Source organism: Bufo bufo, chromosome 1 (assembly GCF_905171765.1).
Source record: "Bufo bufo chromosome 1, aBufBuf1.1, whole genome shotgun sequence".
Taxonomy (NCBI): Eukaryota; Metazoa; Chordata; class Amphibia; order Anura; family Bufonidae; genus Bufo; species Bufo bufo.
The window spans coordinates 13,507,873-13,529,540 of record NC_053389.1 but is presented as its reverse complement, the minus strand read 5'-3'; the positions used below and the strand labels follow the sequence as shown (position 1 = coordinate 13,529,540).

At 44.6% G+C, this 21,668-nt stretch overlaps 2 protein-coding genes across 11 annotated transcripts; one reads left to right on the top strand and one right to left on the bottom strand.

The window, feature by feature from the left end:
* Positions 1-205: 205 nt before the first annotated feature.
* Positions 206-17,644, bottom strand: LOC120991695 (chemokine-like receptor 1). 10 transcript variants are annotated; one of them, XM_040420494.1, is made up of 5 exons: positions 17,512-17,644; positions 16,849-17,030; positions 16,092-16,171; positions 5,740-5,830; positions 206-1,635 (listed from the first exon to the last, which is right to left on the bottom strand). In XM_040420494.1, the coding sequence occupies exons 4-5, from the start codon at positions 5,775-5,777 to the stop codon at positions 666-668; spliced, it is 1,008 nt and encodes a 335-aa protein (XP_040276428.1). In that variant the 5' UTR covers positions 5,778-5,830; positions 16,092-16,171; positions 16,849-17,030; positions 17,512-17,644; the 3' UTR covers positions 206-665. The 10 variants fall into 10 exon arrangements, with proteins under 10 accessions (XP_040276428.1, XP_040276448.1, XP_040276462.1 ...); XM_040420514.1 differs by lacking the exon at positions 5,740-5,830; XM_040420528.1 differs by lacking the exon at positions 16,092-16,171 and having other exon boundaries at positions 5,733-5,830.
* LOC120986270 (protein GOLM2-like) lies at positions 12,100-17,062 on the top strand. Its single transcript, XM_040415140.1, has 2 exons — positions 12,100-12,653; positions 16,991-17,062. The coding sequence occupies exons 1-2, from the start codon at positions 12,156-12,158 to the stop codon at positions 17,060-17,062; spliced, it is 570 nt and encodes a 189-aa protein (XP_040271074.1). The 5' UTR covers positions 12,100-12,155.
* Positions 17,645-21,668: the final 4,024 nt, after the last annotated feature.

Here is a 21,668-nt window from a genome sequence, read left to right as displayed (position 1 = left end):
CTCATCTCAGATTAATTTGCATATGTATCAAATTGTTTTTTTTTTACACAATAAAAGCACACAAAGCTATGGGGACTGGTTATTGCGGATGTGCTAGCGGCCATCTAGCAACCCATGCCCTCAGCTCTATACACAAAATCCCGGTGACAGGTTCCCTTTAAGGAGGCTAATGCTGGCAATGACCCTTGCTTAATTACTCTTTCCATTTCCAGGTTTTTGCATATTAATTCTCTGTTTATTGCAGCGCAGCCCATAGACGTAGCTTTCTGCCTACTTGTCAGGAAATGTATAGAATAATTTAGTCACATGGTAGTACAGCAGAGTAGACTACTTCTACAGGTTAAATATGGAGGGACTAAACTGATAGTTGCCAGAGTGGGAGGGAGACCTCAGCAATACATATCAGCAGCAGCATCAGTGGAGACACATAGCAGAACAAAATTGTGATTTTTTTTCATGTTAGAACCACTGTGCATTACATTTACAAACAGTTATTAACAGTTTTCAGCATCTTTGGGATTGGAAAAGTCCATGGAATAACTCCAGAAACAGCACCATCTCTGTCCACAAGCTATGTCTGATACTGCAGTTCACATCTGCTGAAGCGAGGGGCAATATGTTTCGAATAAAATGCATGGTCTGTTCAGTTGTCTTCTTTCCAGATTCTAATGTATTTTTGCAAATAATGATTGTATAGAAAAAACTTTTTTAAAATCCGGACAAATAAAAGCATACATCAAAGGGTTTATACAAGCAGTCAACAAGGCCAAGGCCATAGTGAGAATCAGACCCTGGTCAATAAAGGAGTTCGGAAGACTTTCTCCAGTCATAGAAGAAGATAGAAAGGAGAATACATGGTGTGGGATCCAACAAAGGAAAAAACATATCTGGATTAAGAAGATCAGTTTTAAGTTTGTGGTATACCTTGAAGAATTCTTCCTGTGATAGAACAATCCTGTGAAAATGATACATGAAATGATGATCAAAAAAGGGATGAGGATTCCAAGGACAAATGCACTGGTCACTATTGACTGATATTGGACCTTCTCATCATGGAGAACACCATAGAGACACTTGCTTGACTTCTGACACTCGTATGTGTTTTTGAAAATTAAGTAAGGCACACTGGCCGCAAGTGAGAAGATCCAGATGACTAGGACTTCTATGGAAGCCAATCTCGTTGTCCTGTAAAAATTGTAACGAATGGGAAGCAGGACCACAATGCAATAGTCTATACTGAATAGAGTGAGAATAGAAGCACTTACAAACAAGTAGAGATAAAAAATAGCATTGTTCAATCTACACATGAAGGAGCCAAAGGGCCAGTGAACATCTAAGGCAAAGTAGACCATGTCCAGAAATTGGAACAATGAGAAGATAAAACCAGCGAAGAACAAGTGAAGGTATAAGACTGTACGGTATTTCTTCTCCATCTTGAAGACTTTAATCCATAGGACAAAGCCATTTACTGGTGGCCCCAGTAGGAACACCAAGGCACAGATAACAGCAGATACAACACTAGTGACATGGACATGGTGACCATCTTCTTTGCCAGTGATATTACAATATTTCTCCCAGGTAATGGCATGGTCAAGGTTTGAGTTATTCTCCATTTTCTTGACTTGAAAAGATACACTGTAGATTATAAAGAGAAAGAAAAAATATAATATGATCTATATAGAATCAAGAGAGCTGGTGGGATGTTGTTTCACTAGGTTTTTCCAGGATATGAGCTAATTTACACACTTTTCACCCATAGACCATTGCCATAAAATACAGTAAGTCTCTTCAATGAGAGCCAGTAACTATCTCAGGTATACTAGTCAATATGTCCCTAAAGAGGTTTTTCAGGTTCTAAATATTGATGATCTGTCTTTCAATCACTGGCCAGTACACAATGGGCAGACCTTTGCTTTCACCTCCATTCTTCCAGGAGACTGATGCAAAGTGCTGATCATTGGGGATATGGATTGTTGCCCCCCACTGATCTGATATTGATGACATATCCTATGAATAGGCCTTCAATAGTCATATACCTCATAGACTGGAAACAGCTCACTGAATGGTGGAGGTCACTGTACTAGAGAGACATGGACCAGTTCTGGCCAGACTCTCTGCAGTTTAACTGCATAGTGTTGGGTTGGTTGATGTGCAGAGATATTGGTGGAGTGGCTACATGTCCTTTGTTTTTTGTGTGGTGAGAGCCCTCAATGGTTAATAAGTTATTGTATCTTCTACAATCTACATATATATATAAAGGACGTATATATGTATGTATATGTGTATGTATATATTTATGTTCTATGATCACTCAAAAATGCAACCATCGATTTCAATGAAACTTGGTATACACATCCCTTGCTACCTGGAAATAAATCTTGTGGGGGTCACAGCTCTCTAGGACTTACCGTTCCTGAGATATTACCAAGAAATGACCTGCATTAGCCAATACAAGTCTGCAAGTCTTTCTCTTCATATCTCAACTGTCATACACACGGTCACATGACCCTTATCAGCCAATAGAAGCTTGCAGGCCCTTAGTCTCCACATACACACAGTTTTACTCCAGGTTTCTATAACAACCCATCCATTTTTCTTCACTGCTGTAGGTCAGCTTTAGGCTAGGGCTGCACAACACAGGGCACAACTACACTGCTAAATGCATCCATCTTGAATGGATTTTTTGCGACTGTCGTGTCGCAGTTGCAGCATGTCCGACACTATAGCCTATCATTATAAAAATTGTTACACGACACATGCCGTCATATATCCCTAGCCTTAAAGGGGCAGGGCGCTATGAAAGTCACTGTTAAGGGTACAGGGGTCACTATTAAAGGGGCAATGCGCTGTGGAGGCTGCTGTTAAGTTGTCAGACAGGTCACTGTTAGTGGGACAGGGGCCACAATTAAGGGGCAGGCCGCTGTGGAGGTCACTATTAAAGGGGCGGGCACTGTGGAGATCACTGTTAAAAGGCGTTCATTGTGGAGTTCACTGTTAAGGGGGCAGGCCACTGTGGAGGACACTGTTTAGTTGTCAGGGGCCACTATTAAAGGGGCAGCTGCTGTGGAGGTCACTGTTAATGGGGCAGAGGCCACTATTAAAGAGGGCAGGCCAGTGTTCAAAGGGCAAGCACTGTGGAGGTCACTGTTAAAAGGGCGGGCACTGTGGAGGTCACTGTTAATGGGGAGCTCACTGTGGAGGTCACTGTTAAGGGGGCGGGCACTGTGAAGGTTACTGTTAAAGGGGATGGCACTGTGGGGGTCACAATTAAAGGGGTGTTAACTGTGGAGGTCATTGTTAAAGGGTCAGGCACTGTGGAGGTCACTGTTAAAGGGGCAGACACTGTGGAGGTCACTGTTAAGGGACAGGGGCCACTATTAAAGGGGCTGGGCACTGTGCAGGACACTGTTAAGTTGGCAGGTGCCACTATTAAAGGGGCAGACTGCTGTGGACTTTTAAAGGTGTGGGCACTGTGAAGGTCCCTGTTAAGGGGTCGGCAATGTGGAGTTCACTTTTATAAGGCCAGGCACTGTGAAGGTCACTGTTAAAGGGGCAGGCACTGTGGAGGTCACTGTTAAGGGACAGGGGCCACAAATAAAGGGGCTGGGCACTGTGCAGGACACTGTTAAGTTGGCAGGCGCCACTATTAAAGGGGCAGACTGTTGTGGACTGTTAAAGGTGTGGACACTGTGAAGTTCACTATTAAGGGGTCGGCAATGTAAAGTTCACTGTTAAAGGGGCAGGCACTGTGGAGGTCAATGTTAAAGGGGCGGGCACTTTGGAGGCCACTGTTAAGGGGGCAGGGGCCACTATTAAAGGGGCAGATGCAGTGGAGGCCACTGTTAATGGGGCAGGGGCCACTATTAAAGGGGCAGACCGCTGTGGAGGTCATTGTTAAAGGGGCAGGCAGTATAGAGTTCACTGATAAGGGGGCAGGGGCCACTATTGAAGGGGCAGCTGCTGTGGAGATCACTGTTAAAGGGGAGGGTACTATGGAGGTCGCAGTTAAGAGGATGGGCCACTGAGGAGGCCACTGTCAAGGGAGTGCGGTGCTGTGAAACTCACTGTTAAAGAGGCGGGCTGCTGTGTAGGTCAAAAGTAAAGGGATGGGCGGCTGTGGAGGTCCCATTTTAAGAGGGCTGGGCACTGGGGGAGATCAGTGTTAAGCGGTGGGGGGCTGTGGAGTTCACTGTTATGGGGGATACTGTCAATATCTTTTAACGACACACACAAACATTAGGTTAAATAGATGAAATATACCCGTGCGAAGCCGGGTTTTTCTGCTAGTGATGTTTGTATTTGTTGAAAATCAAATTTAATAGGCTCATTCTGTCTAGGAGATGACTTTATTATGCATCTCATTTTCAGGAGCCCAATAACCCTCACCATGGCCTAGAATGAAGAGGCACTAACTCCTTAGCTCATTGTGACATACATGATTAGAGCGGAAGTGTATGGCTCTGACCTCAGGATCTGATCCCACTCAATACACGGTGGGTCCTGACTCTATTATACTTTGCAACTGGCACCTGTCTGCAATGTTCGGGATCAGAACTATGGTAGCCTTAATTCCTGGTATTTAACTCCCTCATAAACCTATGGTGAACATATGAGCGATTAGGTTCCCTCTATTGCCTGGTTTTATCTCTTCCATAGGATAACAACATATGTTCATTGCACTACGGAAGGATTCTAGTGCACTGTACAATTGTGTTAAAGTCCCATAGAAATAAGAACTTTAGTCCCCAATTGCTATTCCTACTCTGAGCGCAGCTGGTCTCCAGCGTAGTGAGTTCAATTCACAGCAAGGTCCAATTAATAGTCATAAAGACTGCAAAGCTCCAGATAGATACAGATCTGCCCAAATTGTAGTAGATAACTCTCGTCTGCACCTCCTATATGGAAAAGGACCGAATGGCCAAAGAATAGTTAAGTACTGCTAGCACTTAACAAAAATAACCGAAGTCACCTGACCAAAAAACTCCTTTAGTCCTATCAGTGTGTTAAAACTTTAACCTTTATTGTTTGCTTTTTATCCATAGCGGTTCCTTTTACCACCAGACGAAAGGTACCGCTATGGGTACGCCATGTGCACCGACTTTTGCCAATTTATTTTCAGGGTGGTGGGAGGATCATAGTGTTTTTTCTGATACTTTTTCACAATTCACGAGGCACATTTTATTTTGGGGCAGATTCATTGATGACGTCCGTATATTTTGGGATGGGGAATTACAACAGTTCCATGATTTTGTTGAGAAACTGAATGTCAACACAATTGGCATGCACTTCACGAGCGAAATCCATTTGCAGGAAATTAGCTTTTTGGATTTACAAATCAGTAAAGATGAAAATGGACATATACAGACGGAGATTTTTAGGAAAAAAACTTCTACCAATAGCTTCCTCCACTGTTCCAGCTGGCATCCGAAAGCATACAAAAATGGGATTCCAGTTGGCCAGTATTTAAGAGCTAAAAGAAATTGTAGCACAGAGGAAGCCTTTGAAAAAGAGGCAGGTGAACTCTATAGATGCTTTAGGGCGAGGGGTTACCCACGTAAACCCCTGAAAAAAACATATAATAGAGCGAAAAATCAAAAAAGAGAGGAGTTGATAGCACCAAAAAACACGGAGGATACCTCTCAGAAAACTCAGACAATTAGATGCATCGGTACTTTTGACAGTCACCACCAACAAATGATGGTGATATTCAAAAAACATTGGAGAATACTTACCAGTGGCACAGATTTCAAGAAGGTCTTACCAGCATATCCTAGCATCACATATAGAAGGGGGCAGAATGTCAGGGACCATCTGGTTCATAGCTTTCAGCCTAAAATACATATGGATAATGCATTATGGCTGAGGTAAAAAATTCAGGATTCATTCCCCTGTGGGAACTGCACTTTTTGCAAATTTCTACCTAAAATAAAAAAAATTAGGAACCCAGCAGATGGCCGGGAATAGACTATCATGGGAACTTTTCAACTGCCGCAGCAGCGGCATTGTGTATGTAGCCCTGTACCTGTCCAAAGTTATATGTGGGCAAAACAATACAGGAATTAAGAAGAAGAATATATGGACATGTCAGTGCTATCAATACTAAAAAGTATACCCCCCTTTATAGACATGTTGCATACGTACACAATGATAACCCTGAAGGTTTAAAATTCTGGGGTATTGCAAAAATAAAATTGGGTCCAAGAAGTGGAAATTTGGATCTGAAATTATTGCAGGAGGAAGCCAGATGGATTAATAGATTACAATCTTTGAGTCGGAGGGGCCTTAATGAGGGCTTTCATATACAGCTTTCATTTAGTAAGCTAGGACTCATTTAAGGAGTCAAGGATCTATACATTGCCAATATTGCCACCAGTACCTGCATAAGATAAAATATACTACAAATCAGAGAAGCCCTTATAATTGGGTAAATTAGCCTGCAGTATATACCATATTCCCTTCCCTTGTCACTGATCCTATACATGATAAGTGATCAGGTATAGGATAGGTTCTGTGATAGACACATATGGCATTTCCAAGGTTATTTATGTACTTCCACGGTATTGCAGTGATTACTAACTGACTACTACAGCCAGAAAGGAAAGGGTTACCGCATCAAGGATGACGTAAGTCTAACCTCCCACCCCGGTCAAGAGACACGCGTCGCATCGCACTGGCAGTAAAGAAGTGGCGCTTCCATGACGTTGCACACCTTGTTCGGTGCAGTATTCAGAAGGACGCGTGTGATAGGCGGTAAGAAAGTGATGCGATACCGTGTAAGGGGGTGTGCCTAGCATGCGATTTTCCTTATTGGTGGAGAGGAGCGGCATTCGGATGATGTCACTCCCCCCGCCTACCTGTCAATCTTGATGAGACTCACAGGATGGGTCGATACACTTGTCAATCACAGTAATACATCGTTATTGGCGGGAACCCATAGATTGGGAGGGGAGAGATAGTTTTAGTCAGGCAAAACATAGCGTGTCACGCTATTACCCCAACTCCCCTGAGGAAGCCGCCTCGCGGCGAAACATGTTGGGTGAGGTAGTGACCATTCATACCTTTTAGGCAGGTTGCAATAGAGGGCAAGATTCACAACTAGTAGGGTTGAAATTACTGTCCAGCTCAGCATATATCGTGCAATTGTTCGGAGGTCAACAGCTTGATTTCCCAGTGTGTGAGATGGTGTGAATGAATGATGGATGTCTGTTGTATAGGGATATAGGAATACACCCCATCTATTTATAATAGAAACTCCTATAATCAGGACCTTTAGGGACACCTAACAACTTACCATTGAGAACACACCTGGGAACCTGTGGTGATATAACGTATATCCCCCTTTCCCCGTAGAAATAACATCACTCCCTAGTGGAGCAATAGTATCATGCACCTGATATCTAATAAAGTGCCAGAAATGGCCACAGAGCATCCATGAGGTTAACCACCCCTTAAATAGAGTGCAGAGCGAATGATAGCGACCACAAAAAGACATTTAGTAACTCACTTAAGCCCGTACTTGCAACCTGATATTTTTAATCACCTTATAGTATTGTTTTCTATGAGTAAAAAGATATTTAAAAAAACAAACAATAAAGGTTAAAGTTTTAACACACAGATAGGACCCCTAAAAGGATTTTTTTGGTCAGGTGACCGAGGTTATTTTTGTTATAATATCCTGAGGGCACTACTGCTAGCACTTTATATAAAACCTGTATTTATTATACTTACAAGATTCCATATTCTTGGCCATTCTGTCCTTTCCAATATACGGTAGGAGGTGCAGACGAGAGTTATTGTGGAGTCCACGCTTGACATAACAGTGATTGACTATGCCGAGACAGTTGTCTATCTACTACAATTTGGTCGGATCTGTATCTATCTGGAGCTGCGCGGACATTATGACTATTAATAAGTCCCCTAGGAAGACTAAAAAAGGGGGTTAATAAGTTTTTCTAAAATATAAAAAAAAAAACATTTTCCATTTATCAGTTTTAAAATATACCGTATGTTTCGCCCTATAAGACGCACCGGCCCATAAGACGCACCTAGGTTTTTGAGGAGGAAAATAAGAAAAAAAATATTTTGAACCAAAAGGTGTGCTTTTGGTGGGTTTTGAACTAATTGTGGTCTGTGGATGGCGCACTGTTATGGGGGATCTGTGGGTGACGCACTGTTATGGGGGATCTGTGGGTGACGCACTGTTATGGGGGATCTGTGGGTGACGCACTGTTATGGGGGATCTGTGGGTGACGCACTGTTATGGGGGATCTGTGGGTGACGCACTGTTATGGGGGATCTGTGGGTGACGCACTGTTATGGGGGATCTGTGGGTGACGCACTGTTATGGGGGATCTGTGGGTGACGCACTGTTATGGGGGATCTGTGGGTGACGCACTGTTATGGGGGATCTGTGGGTGACGCACTGTTATGGGGGATCTGTGGGTGGCGTACTGTTATGGGGGATCTGTGGGTGGCGTACTGTTATGGGGGATCTGTGGGTGACACTTATGGGGGATCTGTGGGTGACACTTATGGGGGATCTGTGGGTGGCTCTTATTGGGCTCTCTGGATGGCACTGTTATGAGGATCTGTGGATGACACATATATAGCATCGTATGCTATGTGTCATCCACAGATCCCCTCCATAAGTGTCCCTGTAGTGAATGACCCTCAATGCCGGGGGCCGGCATCTGCTTTTATAATGACAGCGGGGCCCGTGCAGTGACTGTATTCTACTACACGGGCCCCGCTCACTGTATATTATCGTATCTGTAATAGTTAATTGTTATGTATATAATCGGGTAATCAGCGCCTGTATCACTTACAACTACAAGCACTCGGTAGCAGAGAGGAGGGAGGAGGCAGGCCGGGAGGACGGGCGCTGGCAGCGTGAATCACTACTTCATGCACCCACGCCGCCTGCTTCATTCATAAAGTGACTCACGCTGCCAGCGCCCGTCCTCCCGGCCTGCCTCCTCCCTCCTCTCTGCTACCGAGCGCTTTTAGTTGTAAGCATACAGGCGCTGATTACCCGATTATATATATATATATATATATATATAACAATTAACTATTACAGATACGATAATATACAGTGAGCGGGGCCCGTGTAGTAGAATACAGTCACTGCACGGGCCCCGCTGTCATTATAAAAGAAGATGTCGGCCCCCAGCCCCTCCTCCCTCACAGCTGATACACCCGCTGCGCGGCATCGCTGCGGGTGTATCATTGAAAATTCAGCAAAATGCAGCATTCGCCCCATAAGACGCACTGCTATTTTCCCCCCACTTCTGGAGGGAAAAAAGTGCCTCTTATAGGGCGAAAAATACGGTAAACTCTAAAAAATATAAAATAAACACTAAAAAAATAAACTGAATTAGTAACATAGTGTCTGTTATGGTCCAACCACACAGTGAATGTTATATGAAAAGAAATTCATAATACTGGAATCACTGTCTTGTGGTCGAATCACCTTCCAAAAATATGTAATAAAAAGTTATCAAATAGTTGGATGTGCCCAAAAAGAGTACAAATAAAAACTACAGCCTACTTGCAGAAAAAAGCCATCACACAGGTCTATTGACGCAAAAACTAAAAACCTATTTGTGCTAGAATAAGGAGACCCAAAGGTTTTTTTTTTTCCGTAAACTTGGCAAATCATAAAATAGTATAGCAATCTGGTAGGCAGGCATGTCACTCAGGGAAACACTTGTATTCACTCCCTTAGCAGTGAAGGGGGAGGGGCAAAGATTTTTGTCATTGCAGGTAAACAAAGGCCAGAAGAGAACCAAGGAAATGAGGAAATAGATATTTTTTTTTTGCCTAAAACTTGCTTAGCTTAGGCTACTTTCACACTTGCGTTCTTTTCTTCCGGCATAGAGTTCCGTCGTCGGGGCTCTATGCCGGAAGAATCCTGATCAGGATTATCCTAATGCATTCTGAATGGAGAGAAATCCGTTCAGGATGCATCAGGATGTCTTCAGTTCCGGAACGGAACGTTTTTCTGGCCGGAGAAAATACCGCAGCATGCTGCGCTTTTTGCTCCGGCCAAAAATCCTGAACACTTGCCGCAAGGCCGGATCCGGAATTAATGCCCATTGAAAGGCAATAATCCGGATCCGGCCTTAAGCTAAACGTCATTTCGGCGAATTGCCGGATCCGACGTTTAGCTTTTTCTGAATGGTTACCATGGCTGCCAGGACGCTAAAGTCCTGGCAGCCATGGTAAAGTGTAGTGGGGAGCGGGGGAGCAGTATACTTAACCTCCGTGCGGCTCCCCGGGCGCTCCAGAGTGACGTCAGGGCGCCCCACGCGCATGGATGACGTGATCACATGGATCACGTCATCCATGTGCATGGGGCGCTCTGACGTCGTTCTGGAGCGCCCCGGGAGCCGCACGGACTGTAAGTATACCTCTCCCCAGCTCCCCGCTCCTACTATGGCAACCAGGACTTTAATAGCGTCCTGGGTGCCATAGTAACACTGAAAGCATTTGGAAGACGGCTCCGTCTTCAAATGCTTTCAGTTCACTTGCGTTTTTCCGGATCCGGCGGGCACCTCCGGCAAATGGAGTACACGCCGGATCCGGACAACGCAAGTGTGAAAGACCCCCTAGGCTACTTTCACACTCGCGTTTTGGGCGGATCCGTCATGGATCTGCAAAAACTGATCTGTTACTAGTGTTGAGCGCAAATATTCTATTCACAAATTTGCACTTAGCAACATCCCTAGCAACCAATAGGAAAGTTGCTTACCCCTTAGTGTTGATCGCGAATATTCTAATTGCTATTTTTTTTTTATCAAAATATATTACATTGCCGATTTTCGCAATCAAGTAAATAATGACTGGAGATCACGAATTCTCAAATTTGTGAATTTATGGCGAATAGTCAACCAAAAATTCGCTAATTATCTTGAATTCGAATATTGCCTATGCCGCTCATCACTATCCATTGCAATAATACAACCTCATGCATCCGTCATGAACGGATCCGTTTGTATTATCTTTAACACAGCCAAGACCGATCCGTCATGAACTCCATTGAAAGTCAATGGGAGACGGATCCGTTTTGTATTGTGCCAGAGAAAACGGATCTGTCCCCATTGACTTACATTGCGTGTCAGGACGGATCCGTCTTGCTCTGCATCCCGGGATGGATAGAAAAATGCTGCAGGCAGCGTTTTGGTGTCCGCCTCCAGAGAGGAATGGAGACTGAACGGAGGCGAACTGATGCATTCTGAGCAGATCCTTTTCCATTCAGAATGCATTAGGGCTGATCCGTTTTGGACCGCTTGTGAGAGCCCTGAAACAGATCTCACAAATAGAAAGCCAAAACGTGAGTGTGAAAGTAGCCTTAGTTATATATTGCTGCCCATCAGATTTACAGTGCAATATATATATTTTTTTTTTACTTGGACAATAACTGTCACCTTTGGACCCTAATTTCAATTTTCATATATGTAGTTACTATTACCCTGATATTCCAGAATCAGTTACTATTAGACTTACTTACTCCATATTTCATAAGATCCAGCCCTTAGCAACCAGTCTGAACAAAACTGCAATTTCCTTATTCAGTTAAGATGGCCCCTGATGACTCATCCTGAAGCTAATCCAGCCTGCTCTCACTACCCACAATGCATTGAGCTTCTGCACCTCAACCAATAGGTGCTCTCCACACTAAAACACGCCCCCCTCCTGCTATCACATACACTTTAGGAACATCCCCCTCCCCTAAACAGTGCCATCCACAGATCCCCCCTAAACAGTGCCATCCACAGATCCCCCCTAAACAGTGCCATCCACAGATCCCCCCCTAAAAAGTAACATCCACAGATCCCCCTCCCCGACGCTCACAGGAGTACATTTATTAACTGTAATCTGTAACTTTAACTTTAATCATCGCTCATCTCTTTACTTTGATACCTTACTCTCAGCTCCGGTAACAGCAGGCAGTGCGGGCGGCGCTCACTCACTGACGTCACATGCCTGCTCCTCCCACTAGGCGGCGCAGGCGCATGACGTCAGTGAGTAAAGAGATGAGCGATGATTAAAGTTACAGACTCGGCTCAACAGCTGTCACAGCAGGTTTGGCAGCGGCGAAGAAGGGAGAAAGACGGTGTGAGATTGGACAGGGCTAGGCCGAGGGGGCGATCATGGTGGGCTTTGGAGCCCTGCGGCGTACAGGCCGGCTGCCCCCCTTTGTGTTGGTGGCGTTGTTAGTGGTGATCGCCCTCCTGGCCTTAAACTACTGGAGTGTGTCTGCCTGCCAGGCCGCCTTGCAGGGGGATCTGGTGGCTCTTCAGGAACAGGTTCAGCGCACGGAGGTAGCCCGGAGCCGGCTGGAGAAGCGCCATTCTGAGCTGATCGTGCAGTTGGAGGGCAACCGGCGGCAGCTGGAACAACGGCTGGGCGAATTTCAGAAGATAGGGGATCGACTGCGGGCCCGGGACCTGGAGGCCCAGCGCTGCGAGGCAGACAGGGAGAAGCTGCTGGCCAAAGTGTCACTCCAGATGGTAGATATCACTCATCTGAAGGAACTGTTGCATGAACTTCATCAAGAATTTTTGCGACAGGAGAATCAGCTACTTGAGTACAAGAAAAATAATACCCTGCTGCAGAAGGCACTGAAGGAAGAGAGTATACAATGCCCTGTATATTCTAACCCCCAGATGTTCCCATGGTGATGGGGACGCTTGCCTGGGAGTCAGAATATACCATCGGATCTGAGTTTTCACGATCTCACTGAGATTGTGAAAACTCAGATCCGATGGTATATACTAACCACCAGGCAAGCGTCCCCGTCACCATGGGAACGCCTGGGGGTTAGAATATCATGAACGCGCACGCACGTAGCAGGGCAGCCTGCTCGTGCGTCTCCCGTCCTCCAACAGATAGACGGACCTCTCCTAGCAACGCAGTTTTAGAGTAAGGTGAAAATAGGCGCTATGGGGGACAAATTGAATGATTTTAATAGTTTAGGAAGAATTAATATAAAATTTGAAGATGGCCACTAAGGTGATACTTATCACCTTTATCAAAATATGGAAAAAATATATATATGACAGTTATACTTTAAAACTTCTTACTTTATTTTTCTTGAAAGGGTTAACTTACAGTATACTGTTTATTACTGTGTTACTGCGTTTTATATGTATGTTGTGATAGATATTCTGTTCATTATCACTGTATTTACATGGCTCTGTGGAAAGGGTTAATGAATACTGAGAAACTGTTAGAAGTCTTTGAAAAGCTGGTAATTTTCCACAACTGGTCTGTAACCATGGAAACGAGCAGTGTATAATGTGATGGGAAAATGAATCCAGCCAGCAAAGGAAGCAATAAGGATAATAACAATATATTAGTAAGTGGCTTGTATTAACTTTCTCTACATGATAAATGCTAATTACTGAAGTGAGACAACCCCTTTAAAAAAGACCATGTTTTAGGGTACTTTCACACTAGCGTTATTCTTTTCCAGTATTGAGTTCCATCCTAGGAGCTCAATACCGGAAAAAAAACTGATCAGTTTTATCCTAATGCATTTTGAATGGAGAGAGATCCGTTCAGGGTGCATCAGGATGTCTTCAGTTCAGTCTTTTTGCCTTTTCAGGACGGAGATAATACCGCAGAATGCTGAGATTTTATCTCCGTCCAAAATTACGGAACACTTGCTGAAATGCCGGATCCGGCATTTTTTCCCATTGAAATGCATAAATGCCGGATCCGTCCCCGAGTGTTCCGGCAAAATGGATCCGGCATTGCAGTCTGCGCATGTTCAGACCGGAAAAAATTGGAAAAAAATATAAATGCCGGATCCGTTTTTTCCGGATGACACCGCAAGTGTGAAAGTACCCTTAGAGGGAAAAACACAGACATTGTTTACCAACAAAAGCAGACAGACTGAACTTTTGAATGTCTGGTTTTAGCTCAGTTGTTATGTCTGGAAACTTGTTTTTGTCTGGAAAACCTGCTGTGTCTTTGGCATTGAGTATCATTGAAGCTGTAATGTAAGTCTATACCAGACGGGAGTTGAAACAATGTATCTGTTTGTGCTGAGTTTCTCCACCCCTCCCACTAGAAGGTTCTAGTCTAGCTAGAAACTGTATTTAAGGAGAGCAGTCAGAGCGCCTAGTGTTCTGCAGTTAGGGAACAGTGCTTGGAAGAGGAGACTACTGAGTGACCAGAGGAAGACGATAAGACAGGGATATGCTGCAACAGACACTGGATCACCAGCCTTGGACCAGGGTACCAACCTTCTGAAGAGAAAGAGGAACAGCTAGCTCAGGCCCTTCCTCAGCATCAAACCCTTCTTCTGCCAGGGAGGAGATTGGAGAAGCCTCGTCTGTATTGTTTTGTACCTGAATTTCTCCAGTAAAGAAGCACCCTGGCTTACTGCAGACCCCGACTCTCTGGACTTCTTTCCCATTGGGGTGCACCACGCCTTACCATCCCTTACGGAGAGCAGCAACACATGGTGACACCTCGACAGTGTCCGGGGGACCCAGCGTAGCGTTGGGACTACCCCAAAACCGGCCACTGCAGTGCACTTTAGTGGAGATACTAGGGGGAGCATTATAACTACTCAGGGCACTATAGGGAGCATTATACTTACTGGGGGAACTATAGAGAGCATTATAACTATTGAGGGCACTATAGAGAGCATTATAACTATTGAGGGCACAATAGAGAGCATTATACCTATTGGAGGTACTATAGAGAGCATGATACTTATTGGGGGCACTATAGAGAACATTATACTTACTGGGGGCACTATAGAGAGTATTATACCCACAGGGGCAGTATAGAGAGCTTTATACCTACTGAGGGCACTATAGAGAGTATTATACCCACATGGGCAGTATAGAGAGCATTATACCTAATGAGGGCACTATAGAGAGTTTTGAATTGAGTTTTTTTCCATGATTCAAATAAAAAAAATGCTGAACAGTGACCCTTATATGTGTCTAGGAGAGGGTAAAGTAGCTTCAAGATATGATTGATTGTGCATGTCACATAATCATCTCAAATGTTCTTAACCCTTCAAAGACTCCACCGATGAGGAGCAGAACATGCAGCTGCCTGTGAGTAAAAACGAGCTTCTATGTTTATCTTCGTGTGTATTTACCTGTGAGTGTGAGTGAGTGTGTGTGTGTGTCAACGTCTGCTTTTACTCTCTATAGAAGGGAAGTGCACACTGTCCTCAGTGCCAAAACATGAGTAGTAGTGCACAATATACGGAGACCCATCTCTGTACAGCATTAAAATGTGAGCCAAAGTCAGTTATTTGCAAGGTCGCGTGAGACTTCATTGAAGATGTTCGGTAGTTGATTTTTAAAGTTGAAAACCCTTTTAAAACTTCGAACCGAACTTGGCTTCCGTTCTGAGGTACCAATTGGAACCAAAGCAGAGTTTGGTTCCAAGTTTTAAAGTGGTCTTCCACTTGAAGAGTCAACTACCGAAGTTATTCAACAAAGTCTTGCGTGACTTCGTAAATAACTGACTTTGGCTCGTCGGAGCCCAAACATTTTAATGCTGTACGGAGACGGATCTCCGTACAGCATTAATCTGAAGTTTTGAACAAAGCGACTTTGCTCATCGCTAGCCCTGATCACATGACGGTGATGTCATCACAAGTCCTTCCTCATCACTCCTACTCTCCACTGCTGAGCCCCGCCCCTTCTGATGTCATCACAGGTCCTTCACCACAATTTTTGGTCGTCACTGCAGTGGGCCCTCCTCTTCTGCACTGGTCACATGACAGTGACATCATCACAGTTCCTTCACCACCTCTTCTACTGTACACTATTGAGCCCCACCCCCTTGTGATGTCATTACAGGTCTTATCGGTTTTGCTCTGGAGGGGGGAGTACTTGCCCTTTGGTACCAAATTACTGTATATCTACAGCCCTGCCGGTGACATAATCCCATCATGCGAATGCAGGGCCCCTTACATTACAAAAATGCCCCCAAAACAGCATTATCTAAAAGTGCAGACCCCGATAACATGGCCCTGAAAGGAGGGGACAACACTGCAGAGGGAAATTCATATCAATAAAACGTTTTAACTGTAAGGCAAACATAGAACCTGCCTGCAGTGAGCACAGTGCTGTTCTGGCTGGAGATGTCATTCAGAAGGTGCGGCTTACAGCTGGAATACTCGCTCGGTAACCTATGATTGATGAGAGCATTTGATTGGCTAGTTTGACAGATATTTCACACAGAATATTTTGTGACATAGAATTCTACAAAGTGCACTGTGAACAAATGGCGCCCCATAGTGGGCAGAGTTATTATACACAGAGAAACGCAATGTTGTCTACCATAGACAGCAGGCACGTCATGCTCTCCAGTAATATGCTGAGCCCCTCCATCTGACGGAGACTCCTTTGGCCTCCATTAGGCAGCTATACATGGGGGATTGCTGGATGTAGTAGTGCTGCAGACTCTGCTGTCCAATCTGTTATAATTATATCCATTGAGCAGATATAATAATAATCTATAAATGACAGAAAGCTGCTTTCACACAGAAAATGTTGCGGTTTTTTCTGCGCCTTTGCATTTTTGGTGCGGTATTTGCTGTAAAAATACAAGCTCCAGGCGTTAGCTGAAGGTCTAAATATGAAATGCAGGACACACAAGGGGATTTTTAGCTTCGGGTTCCTTTTAAAAAAACAAACAGCATACTGGAGCTCCTGGCATTTTTTTTTCACAGGAGTTTGGTATTAACTTCTCTAGAGGTGAAAAGCACAAAATAAGCCATCTCCATACACACACAGACACATACACAATGTATACATTCATATAAATACGCAAGAAGCACAAATACAGCATGATACTCCTACTTACACTCAGGGTCTGTAATATGGTGGTCAGCAGGAGCAGAACAGGGCTCTGTACAAATCCTCTGATGAGGTGGGGGAGGAACGTCTTCCAGATACAGTCATTCTGGAATCTGCGGTTACTGACTCCCTGATCTGTCCTCTTGCAGATAGAGGAAGTAGCTGCTGCTGCCAAGAACTTTGCATCTACTACAACAAAAGAAAAGCAGTGGAAGCCCTAGTCTGCTACAAGAGTGTGAGGGACAGAGCTGAAGTCAAAAGTGGTGCTATCATACTGCAGTGTGTAGAGGGTCAGCGCAGGATGGAGGCCTCTCGGACAGCCGCTCAGTATCTCAGTTATCCCACAGTCCTGCTCTAAACATTGATGTCAAATTCAGCCTAGGAGTGATGTCACAGCACTGAGCATGCTGAGAGCTGGCTACTGTACTTCAGAGGAGTTGGGTCATTTCATAGAGCATGCATGTGTTCTCGCCTCTGATGGGGGCTTATCTCCCAGAACAACAGACTGGTCATCTCACCCTACAGTCCAATTCCCTGACATAGGCCTAATAAGTATCAGGCAAACATCAAATGCACATTAGCTAATCAGCTGGTCATCTCGAAAAGGGCAGGTTTGGTCGACCATAGTCTAATGTATCTGACCATCTTTACATAGGACAGGAAATGTTACCTCTGTGGTTTTTTTAGGATTCCATAAAAAGGAGATCGTCCAGTAGATCCTGTCAATCATCCACTGAATTCATGTAAGGTCCATTCACATCTCCCCGGCAATCATGGTTGTATCGTCTGCTGCATGCGTCTTCCACCCGATGATTGAGTAACAGGAAGTGTAACGTCCTCCTACTGATATCTCTTTCGACACATGGTTAAGTAAAGGTTCCTAATCCTGAAAACAGTCAGCTGTACATACATGTCTCCACATGTCAGCTACTCAGTTATGTGCCTTGTATGTGTATTAATGTAGCTGAGGAAGAGATGAGCAAATTTGTTTTGTGTCCAATTCGTAGAATTTTTGAAAAAAATTGATTTGTGTCTGAATTGATTGTGCATGAATCGAAGTGTCTCCAATTGCCCCGAAAATCGTTGTATAAAACCCTCTAGTCTTCTAGGCAGGGGCTGGCTGGCAAATTGTAGCCTGGGGACAAGCCCACAGCACTGGTGCTTGTGTAACTGCCCACATTTAACACTACAACACCTACAAAATTGTTCCCGAGGGAACAAACAATGATACCCAGAAACAATATTTACTAAAATATAAAGTTTATTTAGAATAAGATCAAACAAACATGATAGAGGCAGAAAAAGACATCAGACAATGGTTAAGGTGACCATAATTGTAATACCAAGTACTAGGCCCACAGGTCACATCCCCTCCAACAAGATGTACCATGTGTCGTATAACCACAGGTGCGGTAGAATTATCAAAACAGAATAATACTAATCAGGAGCCCCCGATATGGTCAGGGGGAACATCCCAATTGTACCTTTCACAGGTGTCTGACCAGGCTCTAAAGTAAACACTATATAGAGATATTCCAGAGAGATATAGATATCGGGCGGCACTGCTCAGCGTTCCCTCCATGGTTATACATACACTCAGTACCCCTTTCACAGACCAGGTGCAGGTGGTGCACTACCTCCTGTAGAAAAACAACATTAGATTGTAGATAGAAAGGAAAGCAGGTGGCACTCACCACTGGTACAAATCACGTCTTCTTTATTGTAGACTCAAATAGACTCACGGTGGGGCTGGAGCGGACCAAAGCCTTCACAGAGCGCTTATAGCGACGGCCAGGAGGTCAACTTGCAGCAAGAAACAAGTCTCTTGGAGACAATAATTGATTCTTCCACCCAAGATAGCGTTGTTATCAATCTCACAGGCTGCGACCTGTCACCTGACTGTATTTTGGGCCTTAATCGAGGACTAGGTTACAGTTTAGTCGAACAGTTTGACAGGACAGCTTTTGAGATTGATTTATACAAATCTATCCGCAAGCTTTACTTACACGGAACATTCCATGAGATGCCCCAGCGCCCCCAGACAATTAGACAGGGTGATGTCCCCGTTAGGTGCATTCTTAGATATATATATGCCCCAGTTACTATGTGATTCAGCCTCCTGACGAAGCCAGAGGGTGTGGCTAAACGCGCGTCGAGGTTACGTTCTGTGCCGGTAGCGCCGTGTCGCTTGCCTACCACGGGTGATTATTATTAGTGTTTATATCGGTCCTGTGTTTTCCTCATGTGCTCCCTTACTGGGTATTGTATTGGGCTTATATTATGCCCTCTATTAGCAATGTAACTTGCATAGTTGATAGTAAATTGCCCTGAGGATAGACACTTCACATGTTCATATTGGTTATATTATTCCATGCTGGGCATGTGATCCGGTTACCTACCTGGTTGGTCTCTGATACACAGGGGTTTCTTTGTTGGTGTCTCCTTTCTTTTGGGAGTTCCAGCTTATGTTTTCACCATCATTTTTATTATTATCTTTATATTTTGTTCTAATAAACTTTGTATATTTTATACTCATTAGTTGTATTATAATCCTGTTCTTTGGCTATTGGTTCTGTTCAGTATAGGTTGTGTATATGCAGTACTAGGCCCATATGTAATTGTAGTTGGTATAATTCTCGAGGTACAGGTTGGTTTACATATAGCTATATATGGAGTCAGAGCAGGGACTCCTAAGCTGAACTAGAGTCCTGACACCCTCCCCTCTTAAGAGCAGGGGCTGCCTGAGGTTTTCCCATTGACTGCCATTGTGCTCGGGTGCTTGGTAGAACACCCGAGCATGGCGAAGTGTTCTGATCAATCAACACTAGATTTTATCTATTTATATATTTTTTTTTAAGAATTTTCCACCCCAAGCTTGAACCAAATGACAGCAATATCAAACCATGTCTGAGTGACACTGAAAGTGTTAATGTGTTTAGAAACACACCACACAGTCACATGTGTTGTGCTTTTTCATATTACAAAAAGCTTCTAAAAATTGTCCCTTATTGAGGACATTATATCGCATTTAAATATTTTATGAGAAAAAGTGGATTGTTCAGGGATCATCCATGCTGCCTCACCCAAACCTTGACAAAATAGACCGGTTTCTTCTGGCTACCTGCCTCAGCGACCCGCCTAATGCCACACACCTGATTCCAAGTGCTCATTCTTACACCCACCATTGTCAGCGGGTACTGTTATTGCCACCCACCTCCACACTCTGTCACTAGGTCACTCTGTGGGCTCCTGATGCTGCTGCCACCTCACCATTCAGGTCTTCTCATGCAGCTATTGCCTCCTTCACACTATGTCATTGTGCCACTTTGTTTTCTCATCATGCTGCTGCTGCTAACACCTCCACACTCTGTCATTGTGCAACTCTGTGGAATCCTCATGCTGCTGCCACCTTCACCCTATGTCATCTTGCCACTCTGTGCTCTCCTCCTGCTGCAGTCAACTCACAACTCTGTCTCTGGGCCACTCTGTGGTCTCCTCATGCTGCTGCTGCCACCTCCACACTATGTCACTTTGTCAGTCTGTGCCCTCTCATGCTGCTGTTGTCACCTCCACACTCTGTCATTGTGCCACTCTGTGGTATCCTCATGCTGCTGCTGCCACCTCCACACTATGTCTACTTACCAGTCTGTGGCCTCCTCATGCTGCTGCCACCTCCACACTCTGTGATTGTGCCACTCTGTGGTCTCCTCATGCTTCTGCCAATTCACCACTCTGCGGTCTCCTCATGCTTCTGCCACTTCACCACTCTGTGGTCTCCTCATGCTGCTGCCACATCACCACTCTGTGGTCTCCTCATGCTGCTGCAATATCACTATTCTGTGATCTCCTCATGCTGCTGCCACGTCACCACTATGTCACTTGGCCCCTCTGTGAACTTCTCATGCTGTTCCCACCTTCCCCACTCCATCACTGGGTCAGTATTTTGCCTTTTTGGTCTGGCTGAAATCATTTATTTAACTCTTCTTCTGATCAGTTAGAAGGAAGGAAAAATGAGACCCACAAGGGATCCTGTCTGTGTAACAGCTGTAAGACCTGTATGGTCCCATCAGAATTGGCTTATGAATTTGTAGCAAAAAGCAGGAGTGGGTACAAAACACAGAAGACATGCAGATATTCCATTCACGTGTCATCTCTGTTTTCGATCCACTCCTGTTTTGTTTGTTGCTATAGCAATACTGATGGATTACTGACCAAATGTTGACCGAGTGAAGGCGGATGCTCCACCGACAGGATCTGTTTTTTGGGGGTTATTGTTCTGATGGATCAGAGTAAGGGCAAAATAATCTGTGATGTCAACACAAACTTACTGCTGACACCCTCTCCGCTCTGTCCAGGGGAGGTGGGGGGGGGCTCTACTTGTATAAGCGTTTAATAGATGTAGACATTTATGTGGAATCAGCCGACAAAGGTGTAAACGGAGTGCGCTCTTTCACACTATAGTAGGATCGTGGGCCTCTGCACGGTTCTTTATACCTGGCGCTAACATTGACCTGTAAGGCTGAGTTCACACTTGAGTTATTTGGTCAGTTTTGGCCCCGTCACTGCCCTAATAAGTGAAGTGTGCAGTGATTCTAAGAGTGACGCCTGTCATCTGCATGTCATACGGACTCACAGTATTGTTTCCCTACCACAGAAGACTCCCTATGCGTGTTGCTGCAAGGCACAGTGTTCTACACCGCTATACAGGCACAGTGTTCTACACCACTATACAGGCACAGTGTTCTACACCGCTATACAGGCACAGTGTTCTACACCACTATACAGGCACAGTGTTCTACACCACTATACAGGCACAGTGTTCTACAC